The sequence below is a fragment of the Hyposmocoma kahamanoa genome, unplaced genomic scaffold, assembly GCF_003589595.1.
Source record: "Hyposmocoma kahamanoa isolate Upper Pololo Valley unplaced genomic scaffold, ASM358959v1 92, whole genome shotgun sequence".
Classification (NCBI taxonomy): Eukaryota; Metazoa; Arthropoda; class Insecta; order Lepidoptera; family Cosmopterigidae; genus Hyposmocoma; species Hyposmocoma kahamanoa.
The window spans coordinates 19309997-19322691 of record NW_020654748.1 but is presented as its reverse complement, the minus strand read 5'-3'; the positions used below and the strand labels follow the sequence as shown (position 1 = coordinate 19322691).

The following is a 12695-nucleotide window of genomic DNA, read 5'->3' as shown; positions in this document are numbered from 1 at the left end:
TCTTTATGTCATAACAGTAAAACTCTACGTTATTTAATAAACTTAATTAGAAAAACAAGTAGGATTTTTGAAGAAAAGAAACAACAAAAGAAAAGATTGCATTGAATATGAATATTTTAAACGGCAACATTGTGCGAAATTGACAGTACGCTTGCGTTTTGTTTTCTTTGAAGAACATTGTCAATTGGTCAAAAATTTAATAAATTTAATTATAATTTAAAATATAAAACATTTTATTAAAAGCATTTCTAAAGCTAAAGTCTGTAATTATTTGTTGTTACTTAAATCTGAAGATTTTGATTCAAATGGCGTGAAACTAATCTAAATTACATTTCATTTCACTTATGTACTAATAACAAAACGCTATTGGCAAAGACTGTCAAATTGGTTTTCGGAAGAGGCGTTTTATTTTACGTTTTTTCTTGAAAAATACTGTGGTTAAACGTTAACAATGTTAGCTTTGATCAATCGTATCCTTGATTGGATTAAAAGCCTGTTTTGGAAGGAAGAGATGGAGCTTACGCTGGTCGGGCTGCAGTACTCCGGAAAAACAACTTTTGTTAACGTCATTGCTGTAAGTTATCAGAAAACAATAATTTGTGTTGTTGAATGTGCTTTCTTGTTTTGAGTTACGCAGTGTTTAGTGTGCTATGAAGCATTCCAGAGCGATGAATTCGATATGAAATTTGATAGTCGCGATGGCGTTAATCCTAATAAAGTGCACGGTTTTGTACATACAAAATGACACACGATTGGGTGGCGTTTTTTCGGGCTCTTATTACTCACTCACCTCGCACATTTATATGAAGACAAGCCATTTATATTTCGTGTGTTCTATAGTTACTACATTGCCGATCAAATTGCTACTGGATTCACTTTTGATTTTACATTAATAGCTGTTTTAAAGCCTGATTCGAATTTAGAATGCTATTTTTTTTTTACTTTTAATATACTGATTTTGGAATGTAGATGGTGTGTTAATATATTGGATTTTAAGCAGGCAATATTTTTTTTAGGTTAAGTAAAAATATATTTTGCATTATGATTTGTTTAATTTCTCTGCAGATAAAATATTTTATTGCGCCCATTAAGTGCAATATCTTTTGTACCAATCATCACACACTCAATCATTTCCATTATATTACTTGGTCTACTTTAGCAACATTGTCTCCAACATCTATTAACTACAACACTTTCATTGTCCAATAAACCAGATATGATTCTTATTTATTAAAATAAATTATACAAACAAAACAAAATAAATAATAGAGAATGTTGGGTCATATCTGAAATAACAATATGCAAACTACAACATTTGAAAACCTTCATTAATGCTTACAGTATAACAAACCCTAGTATATTTTGATTGTACCATTTTAGCTATACTCTGTATATCAATTGTGTTGGCTATGCATTCTAAATAAATAAAAAAGTAAAAATAGTAAAACTCCTTACGAAAAACTTTGTACAGTGAAGTACTGCCACCGTACCTATTTCCTAGTGAGTATTACTACGTTCAAGTTTTGAAGGGTAAGAGTGGTGACATTACAGGCACATGGATCATGCTAACTCATGTCTTAAAGTGATAGCCACAGTAGGAGTGCCTTTCTGATCTTTGGACTGTACTGTAACTGCTATGGTCAGGCGTGTCACTTACCTTCAGGCCCACTACTTGTTTGTTCTGTCACTGGGTATCATGAAAAAAACCCAATAGAAAACCATTGAGCAGGAATACTCTCCTAACAATGACTGGGGTTCTTACAACATATTGTAGATTTTATTCACAGTTGTCCAATCTCAAGCTAAGTGAGAGATTGCTATTCCTGTTATGAAATGGATAACAAGCCTCTGTTACTCCTTAGCTATTGCTGCCTTCTAGCATTTGTTGCGACAACAAATGCTAGAGGAGGTGAAACAACTTCAATCATAAACTCTTGAGTTGTAATATGTGGTGATCACAATTGGTTAATTATTGTTCACAGTGATGAAATTTTGAATAAACCCTACATAAAGCATCCTTCTAATAATAAAAAGTACTAATCAGGTCTTTATTCTAAACTGCCATTGTAGTCAATACTAGATAATTGTGACAATATTGAGATTAAAACTTTTTGACTCATCTGAAGAATGAAGTGTGATGTGATTATTAGCAAAAAGAGAATAACTATGTTCCGATAATAATTTCGTTATTGAAACTAAGACCTATGTAAAAGTGTTTTGAGAATTTATATGTCTTATTTCATTTCGGAAATATAAAATCTAACAACGTTCAATCTGACATCCACAGTGAAGAAGAACAAACAATATGTACTTTGTCCTGAAAACAAGTAGTCTTGCATCTTTGTTTTACGGATGTGTTGTTTTATTTATAACTTGTATATCTTTTGTAACCGTGCTTGCTTGCGAATAAATATTTCATTTCATTGAAGTTCAGTGATATAATATTTTTATTTTATCTTATCAAATTGCTACTTAGTGATATACATATATTCACTAGATTGTAATGGATGATAAGACAATAGGAAACTTGCAAGAAAACTGTAACTCAATGTTTTGGAAATCAAAAATGCACTATCATTACGTCCCTAGTTTTAGTCAAACATTGGATTTTATTCTTCCTATTTATTACATTAAATTTGTAGTGTGATAAAAAGTTACAAATGTAGATAAAGTAAACATTTGTCCAAAATGATGTATATAGATATATACATGTTTTGAATTGATGTACTTCTATTAATTGAACATCCAGTCCTATAACACTTTTTCTATAATATTAAGTGACGGGACAAATAAGTTGTGCGCCTGATGGTAAGGTACACGCCTTTCCATAGCAGTTGCAGTGCCACTCAGCTTTAAATCGCAAAGATCTGAGGCGCACTGCCACTGCACGTCACACTGAGACATAAGTTGACAAGTCCCCTGTACCTGGAATTTCACCAGCACCTTACCCTTCAAAACCGGAACACAGTAATGGTGATGTTACTGCTTGGCAGCAGAAATAGGTAAGGTATTATACCCTGGTTCCCTGAACTCTTTCACAACTGTTACTAAAACATACTTTTACTAAACATATTGTTATGGAAAATTGTTTAGTTTTACATTGTTTCATTTCATCAGTCATATGATGCTTTTATCGTAAACAATAACAACTACATTTAAGTCTCTTCCCTTGTTACTTGAAAAAAAAATTAATGTTTGTTTAGAGCTGTTAAATGATTCGAAGCCATAGACAATGTTAACAGCGAAAATAGTGTTGTCAAAATTAACAGTTCCAAATAAAAATTAAATTTGTGATTTTTTAACTGTTTAACTGACACTGAACTGTTTTGACTGTTTAATTGTTTAACTGATAATGAAAGGGACAGATATGTAAAAATTCAATTTAGGTTTGTTTGAACTAACAAAATAATGTGTTTTATAGTATACCAAAATTACAGTGCAGTCAGTATCGTCCATATATATAATGTGATTGCCTTTAGCAATTTATTGTTAACCGACTTCAGAAAAAGGAGGAGGTTCTCAATTCGACTGTATGTTTTTTTTGTATGTATGTTACGCGATAACTCCGGTATTTGTGCACCGATTTTCATGATTCTTTTTTTTGCTGGAAAGAGGGTACCTCCATAGTGGTCCCATTTAATTTTGAACAAACTCATCCACCTCTAAGAGAGGTTGTTCACGCAAGAAGATTCATTTTTATAAATAGCGCCTAAATCTTATTATAAGGAGCAATTATTTTAATGGTTGATTTTGCTATTCTCTAATTCAAGGCATTTTTTGTCTCTGAATATACTTTGAGTAGTGAGAACCGATTTTTATTATCTCCTGTGTCAAGTTCCGTATAGTGGTGAACTAGGGGGTGAATCCGGGTTTGCGCACTTTCCGGAAACCGATTTCAAAAAAACTTGGCAAATAGATGTCATTCCACGTACTTTTGAGATCGGTTTTTTTAGTACTCTGTACTCAGATTCAGATTCATTTATTTCTCAAATATAACATTACAGCATAAATTGCACTACATGTCAAAGTATAAGAAATTATATTGAGATCGTCAGACAAAAAGGAAAATTATAAGAAAAGCACACAATAATTAGAAAATTAACAATTCATTATATAACATTGTTGTCATTAAATTACATATCAAATATCATTCTCCATCAAGGATCGTCATAAGTTGATAATTATACAAGAGCATGTTAATGCGGTAAAAATTAGAATAAAAATATAAAAATAGAAAATACTGAATTCGTTACAATTTAAAGTCTATGGACTTTTTTTTATTCTTTTACACTGAGATTATTATTAAATTTTGTAGTTGAATGGAAAATGCCTTCCATCGCAACAATTTCTGCATATCTACTTCATCGGCTTATCTTTTTCAAATATCGTTTTATTACCGTCAAATCAGTGACGATCTTGGTGGTCCAGTTATACCAGCAGCCTAGGTGAGGCGGTTCCGGATTCGATTCTCATTAGGACCAATTTGGAAATAAACTTAATAAACTCAATTAACAATTTCATTGATCTGTTATAGAAAATTCCCTAGTTTGAGACCAGGTAATTGTTATAATTATTTTGGATATCTATTTTAGGTTTTAAATGATAAATTTTGAGTATTTAAGGACAGTTGTCCAGCACTGGCATAGTCAGCTGTCAAGGACTCGCAAGTACCGGTGAACGATACATACCGTACTCAGTAGCACCACTTTCTGCATTTGAGCTACTAGTTACTGCAATCCAACTATAACTACTAGCGTGTTAATTATGTGTTTTTGTTTTTTCCAGTCTGGTCAGTTTAGTGAAGATATGATCCCCACTGTAGGCTTCAATATGCGTAAAATAACCAAAGGCAATGTCACTATCAAGGTAAGCAATGCTTTCATTCTCATTAAGAAACAAACATTATATTTTAACTTTATTATATAATTTTACATCACAATCTTTCTAACAGGTATGGGACATTGGTGGCCAGCCCAGATTTCGATCTATGTGGGAAAGATATTGCAGAGGTGTTAACGCTATTGTGTGAGTTACTTATATATTTTTAAAATTTTCACTATGCTATTTCATAGCAAACAAGCAGTGAAGTGGAATTTCTCCCATTGTCTTCCCCATTGCTTATCAATTGTTCGAATCTCTGTGGAGACATGCACTAATGAAATTAATTTTTACGTTACGTACATTTGCACTTTTGTGATTGTTTATTAGTAATATATCTCGTTAACGGTGAAAGTTAGGCACCGCGTGAACGTGTGTCTTGTGTTGGATACAAGCAACCGGCAACTGGAAGCCAATATTCTATTTAGAAATAAAATTAAATCTGCATTCACAACTTTTTTGTTATGTTCTTGCGAATTATTTTGATCATTATATTATATTTGTTTAAAATTAATTTTAAAAGATGTAGTCAGAAGTACAGTAAGAAAAAGATACAATACAATTTATTTAAATTACCAAGTTATATTTAGCTAGAATCTACGTAGAATGCGTCACATACGCTATGGACTAATCAATTAGTTACCAGTGCACGGTATGAGTTTATAGTGCTATTTTAGGTTAAACTAAATATATAGGAATAAGCTGTATTATCCGTATTCGTATCGAATCACTATTACAACTTGGCGACTTAACAGCGAGCAGTTGCCAAGTCTATTCTAGCTCGTATCTTGCAATTGTCATGCAGGTGGAATACTGTTCGTGAGACTATGCACTTTTTCAACTTAAGTACAATTCATCAGTTAATGTATCTACCAATGTCTTCAGATACATGGTAGACGCTGCTGATCCTGACAAAATCGAGGCGTCACGGAACGAACTCCACAATCTACTGGAGAAGCAACAGTTAACCGGCATTCCAGTGCTCGTGCTTGGTAACAAACGGGATCTGCCCAATGCATTGGATGAGCATGGTCTCATTGAACGAATGTAAGTAGTAGCTATAAAGAATATTTGCTGAGTGTATCATGACAGCGCCATCTGAATCGACTGTTGGACCACGCCGTGTTCTATTCAAATCACGTGTTTACGGGAGGAGTGACAGTTATGTCGCGCTGCACATGGGATAATTTCAACAAGATTTTTCTGACGATATTCAATAACAAGTTGATTGAAAAGAGTGTCAGGTGGTGTCTATTCATTTCAATTATCACTGAAATATTTTTTTTATTATCGTTTTACATAACTACTACTAACTAAAGTCCGTTCCAATCCATTTTGAACAGAAGTAAAGTTTTTGTAATCGATTAGTAAATCGAATATTTCAATGGCAATCGAACGATTATATAAGTGTAAGGATTTGACGGAGGATTTAAAATTAAGCTTTCGGAAATTTTAATATGCTTATATAGGTTATGTAAGGAAAACCGCTAGTAACAAATTAAATAAATCAATCAAATCAAATAAACATTCATCGATTCATACAATTAATCGATTTGTAGTTGGCATTACATCACTAAACCGTCTAAGGTCGGGTCAGTGACTTGTTTGTTTAAAATGAATTGCAACGAAGGTTTATTTGGTAGGCTCTTTTTTCAATCAATTTGTTATTGAATATAGTCAGAAAAACCTTGTTGAAATTATCCCGTGTGCAGCGTAACATAACTGTCACTCCTCCCAGACCGCGCAGCTACTTTAGGAACTGATTCAGTTAAGCGGTAGGCCTGTAGTAAATTAATAGGTACAAAACCAGCTCTTACAATTTCGTTACTTTTCATCTACCATTAGGGCGCATTCTCATTATGTCGTAACGTTTTATTTATCGTTGGACGACTGTCGTGGCTAGTCTGTTCCCATATCACGACTATCTGTCGTGACTGTGTCGTGGACGTTTATTTTATTGTTGAACGACACTTTATCGGTTCACGGCAGCCTTGTCGTTTGCACGATAGAATTGTTTGAAGCTACGATTATTTGTCGTCACGTTTTTATCATGGCGTTTTATTTACCGTCAGACGACGTCGTTCTAGTTCTTCCCATTGTCATGGCAGTCTGTCGTCGTAACGTCAAAAAAATCGTGAGCGACAGTTAATCGTGTTTTACTACTATATGTGAACAATTTCATTTAAATATACAAGCCACGACACTTTAAACTGCACGACTATCTGTCGTCACGACATAATGGGAACGCACCATTACTACTCTAGCATTACTAATCTAGCAGTAATCATTAATAGGCATTGAAAACTTTATCAATAAATCATACGTATCTTTATCTTATATCTCTACTTTGCAAACATTATATAATTGGCTAGGTAAGTATTATTTCTATGTAACCCAAATTACCTGCTTACCTATTTAAATTCCAATTACGCGAGCAGACTGTACACCTACCATCATTGGTTGCTTAGCAAAATTGCCGAGCAAATTAATTTGTTTAGAGTATAGATCATCAAGTATATAACCAGAAATAGAGATAAAATGTCATTTAATTTGTTTGAAAACTATTCTGCCATACCATAGCGGTGATAACTGCACTCTGATTGGCCAGCCCGAATTCGAAACAATTGACGGGTGTCGTCAATTGTTTCACTTCAAATAGACCAGTTTAAGTTGAGCTTTGCTATAATGGACCAAAATTGAAAAATTACATATTTACTATTTAATTACCGATGAAATGTGATTCCGTTTGTTTTGTAATTAGATGTTTTGCTATTTTTCCCACACCTCTCAATGGAACAGCCTATAGTTAGAGATATTATCTTTATTACAATAAATACAGATTATTTTTCGAATATACGGAGACGTACACACGGGTCAGTTGTTGGCGCTGTGCTATTTCAGCTTTCTAATTTGTAATTTCAGTGCAAACGAGAGTTGATATTTAAAAGTGATATAAGGTTCATTTGCCTGATGAGGACTTGCCATGGATGAATGGCCCTTATTTCGTCTCTATTTCTAGGCATATACTCGATGGTATAGATAGATAAATATTTTGTAATACTGTGTCGAATGTTGCCATATCCCAAAACGATTACTTACTCTATACAATGGTGTAGTCTGACGTCATTTGGTAGACTAGTAAAACTTCTATAAACCATTGGCAATGGCCACAAACAGACACGCATCAGTAACAATTTTCTTTTATAAAATATTGAATTATACTCGTGTTAAAAATAAGTTAATGTCACGATGCTCTTATACTTGTTTATTTACAAAGAGCAACTCCTAGACTTTCTAGCTCATTCTTCTCAGGGGACTCTGCCTTATGAATGAGCAGTAGAGTTTAATCAAAAGAATTTAATCAGTTGACGATTTCAAGTGTAATTAGCTTATCTATGAAATAAAGATTATTTGACTTCGACTGTAAAACATAGTACATTATTGCAGAGGCCGGGAAGTAAGGGATTGCTGGACGAGTATGAGTTACAACGCGCCAGTGAGGCCTTGTTTTAATACAAGTCAAGCAATCCCCGTTCCCGCCGAGGCATGTATAGAATTTTTCTCAAACAATGTGATGAAATGATAAAAGACTAAGGACAGTAAGATGTAGGATAAAAAAAGTAAAAGATATTAATTGGTTTTCCAGGCACATTAATAGTAATCTGCTGAACTTGTGATAATGTGTTTGAATATCTATCTAATACTGTATTTTCGTTATCGCTCCTTTCATTAGCACTCATTTTCGCGACCAAAAAAAGGCGAAAAAAAAAACAAAAGAATACCCACCAATCCACTTTAGTTTAAATGTTACCGCCATTTTCTTTTTTCTCGCTGTTATGAGCACTGGGCTGTTGGCTGTATGAGTTTTTCTTTTACCTGTTAACATAGTTCATTATTAGTAGGTAGATTTAAAAGTGTAGAGAAGAGGACAGTAATGGATTTTCGTCGCCAGGAAGAAATCGCATGGTCCATAAATGACAAACTTTCCGTGTTCGTTTTTTGAAAGTAATGCAAATATTTCCGAACATGTTTGAGAAAAGATCCTTATTAACACTAGTCTTATTTCAGGAACCTATCAGCTATTCAAGACCGCGAAATCTGTTGTTATTCAATTTCGTGCAAGGAGAAGGATAATATCGACATCACGCTACAATGGCTCATCCAGCATAGTAAGTCTGGCAGCGCGCGCTAAATAAACCCTGTTATCGGCCTCCGGTAAACATTTGCACGAATCTGTAATAGAAGAATAACATTTTATATACCTGGATAATTTCAAAGAGCCTGTAAAAACAAAATAATCTTGAATTTGTATTGAGTTGAACCAATGAGACTAGTTAAATTTGGACACTTGGAGAAATATTATCTGTGGGCACATTATTTTATATAAAGGATTATACTGCAATGTCTGATACGTTATTATGACAATTGACAACTAGCAACCTCGGTAAATAAACAAATTTGCTAAGTGCAAGATATTAATTAGTCTCGAAATTTTATTTAATAGAAAAGTACAGTGGGACTGGCATATTAACTAAACTAACAGGTAATTCATGTATGTGTCGAATCAGTCCGTAGTTCTTTAGGCGAGGTATTTTTACGCGAACTTAGATTTTAAGTGGTGTGGTGTGGAGTCTCGCGATCCGCGTGCAGAAAATAATATGATTAAATAAGAACAAGCGGAGAAAATGTGACACAGATCGGACGTTGACAACCGCCCGATCGCTACCGCGCCGCCGGGCAATTTTCAAGTTTTGGGATAAACCTGAATTTAATAACTACTGGGCATCAGTTGAAAACCAAAATTTAGCAGTTTCTCTGTAAAAATTATATGCAAAGTTAGGTATTTATTCTTAAATATTATGCTTTACACAATTTATTTAAGCCTGTATTCGGGATAGATCGAGTAAAGTACATTATATTACAAATTAGCATATTTTTTAGACAATATCCTTAGATGTATCGTATATTTCTTCTAAGACTTTAATAGTAAATACCTAACTCATTTATCTAGCAAAACGGTTTTTCTATGCTTATCACCCGATGACTTGCCTTAATCATGAGCTTCCGCGGCAGTGAGACGACGAAAACGTGACGTTACCGTACGTGAGTTTTCCGTTAGTTTATTTAATAATAATGCGTGTATTCTAGGTACGCGGCTGCAGAAATATATTAAGTGAGTAATTTTGAAACAAATTTTATTTACTGAGGTTGCAAGTACGCATTGCCCAAGATATAACACCAATTATACATTATTTACATTTGTTAGGTTAGTGCTGTGTATTAAAATATCGCACAACGGCTTCAAAAAAGTTACAAATCCAAAATAATGTTTTTTTTGGGTGTTACGATACGTGCAAAAACTTAGGGCCTATTCAAGGCGAGAGTAAATAAGCAATATTTAGGTGTGCATGGTCCATCGGCGACCTCGTCGTCATTTTCTGTCAAGTCAGATGGTATGACAAATCGACTGTGAACTGGCAACCGGTACTATCTCAATATTGACAACTTTACACAATGAAGAAAAAGAATTGTTTGCGTCATCTGGTTTATTAAATAAAAATACGTGGTGTATGTGTAATAAAAATATTTAAAAACTACGTATTTTTATTTATTAAATCAGATGCTATATAAATGACTAACAATTTTTTTCTTCATATTGTAAAGTTGTCAAAATTGAGATAGTGCCGGTTGCCAGTTCACGGTCGAAATGCGCACTTGTTAATCTAAAAAAAATTCCCTGCTTCTTAGTAAAAAAATTGGTTTTAAGGACTTAAGGACTGTTAATTGACTTTTAAGCACTGTTAATTGTCACATTTTTACCTACTACGCTCACCGTTTTTGAGTTGTGTCAGTGTTGAAGCCGGTGTGCGATATATGTAATATACGGGTAATATTTAGCTAATAGACGGGTTCGACTCCACGATGACGTCTCTTTAATATAAACCTCAAGTTAATAAAAAAATCCCCAAAAGCAATAAGATACCTTCATTCGTGCAGATGTCTAAATGTGGGACCGACTTCCGGCCGTCTTTTTTAGTTTGAATGGTAGTACATTGAAATCTGACTGTTATAATTAACTCTAGGGCTGTGTATCAATACTGTGTAGGTAAATAGAAATAAATTTGTGAAAGGGAAAGATAACATGAAAAACATAATTAACGTGAATTTTGAAAATGATGAATGAAATTTTGTGTGGATCTTACGGTGTTAGTCGCTTTGGCACTGTGAAAGGGAAGATGCCAAGACCTGCGTGAATGAGCCCTTATATTAGGCGTCTTACGCACGTGACTTGTCAGTTAGTGTTATACGAGCCCGTTGATCGTAACTGCGGTGTGTGCCACACTCGTATGAATAAGAACATTATTTAGCCATTATGGACTCTAGAGTTTTGAATTGTGATTCGTCAGATTGTAGATTGTTTTCCGCCATCAAGCTAAAAACGACATGCCGCCAGCGTGATTAGCTATTGTAAAATACGTTAGCTGGAGATGCACTCTCTAAAATGTATGTGGATTACGTTTTCTATTCCGTGTTTAAATAACCAATGACGGCGCCAATTTTGATTGCGTACAGTAACGTAACAATAACATGGTACAATGCAAGAACTCATTGCTTGTGGGAACTAAGAAATTATAGACCCCGCGAAGGCGGACACTCGTTCACTCCATCTGTGGAATATCTTGCTCTCTAGCCGTAATCAACATTGAACAACATTTTCAGGGCAACATATGCTCTCTGTTTGGCACTTCACATCACGATCTTTAAAAAATTGAACAAAAAGCTAATTAGGCCAGAGCGGATTCTGTATGTCACATTTTTAGATGCAATACATAATAGAGAATGCAGAGGGTAAATGCAAACACTGGAACATATTGCCTAACTGTCGTATAAACGGTGGAAACCGATCAGTAATCCCAAATTACATTTGCCCGAAATATCCTTTGCTCGATTTTCATTATCTCAAAGCCAGATTTATATCGAAATAGTTTATCCTTTCAGAGTATTTTGGATATTTATCGCAAAAAAGGTGAGATTAGGTTTAATTTATGATATTCCTAAAAAGAAAAAGTTTTCCGCAGAAAATTACTTTTCGAATTATGAAAATTTGAGCAAACGTTACTTCGGGCAAATGTAATTTCGGACTTCTGATAGGGTAACCATAAACGATACGTTCGTGTGTCCGTTTGCGACACCATAGATGGTCCAAACCGAGTTGAAGTTGTAACTTACTATATGTTTTATCGGTACGTTATTGTTTTTGTACTAGTATCTCATGCTAAAGAAAATGTTACTACATACACAACAAAAACTATTGTACACCAATAATTCGATTAATGTTTCAAAACAATGTACTTAGTAACAGAACATATCAATTAAATTGATTTCTGTTTTTATTTATAACATTACTATTCGCAAAATTATATCCACTCAGCCATTCGTCGAGCTGTATAGAATGTCACCTTTTTTAACTACAGTTTTGAACGCTATGTGAATTAGCTAAGGTAGAAAATTTAGTTGACAGTCTGTATAACTCTTGTTGTGGCCCACGTACGTTGTTTTGAGAGTTAGTCAGAATGCACGTATTATATTAGAATTATTTAGATTCTTTAATATTAGCGTTACAATATATTATAAATATACTTATCTCATATTGTTAACTGAAATGTTTAAGTTTTAATAAAAATATAGGGGTGGGACTAATTTTGCATTAAATATACCTAATATAGTAATGCTCAAAGCATTAGGGTTGTATCCCACCGTTCAATACGCTTGAGCAATATGTATAGTTGTATACGGGAGTATTTGTCAATCTTGCT

At 33.9% G+C, this 12695-nt stretch overlaps 1 protein-coding gene across 1 annotated transcript; it reads left to right on the top strand.

Moving 5' to 3' along the window:
* Nucleotides 1–351: 351 nt before the first annotated feature.
* Nucleotides 352–10283, top strand: LOC113236970 (ADP-ribosylation factor-like protein 8B-A). Its single transcript, XM_026473200.1, has 5 exons — nucleotides 352–574; nucleotides 4786–4866; nucleotides 4952–5025; nucleotides 5764–5925; nucleotides 8947–10283. The coding sequence occupies exons 1-5, from the start codon at nucleotides 452–454 to the stop codon at nucleotides 9068–9070; spliced, it is 564 nt and encodes a 187-aa protein (XP_026328985.1). The 5' UTR covers nucleotides 352–451; the 3' UTR covers nucleotides 9071–10283.
* The last annotated feature ends 2412 nt before the right edge of the window (nucleotides 10284–12695 follow it).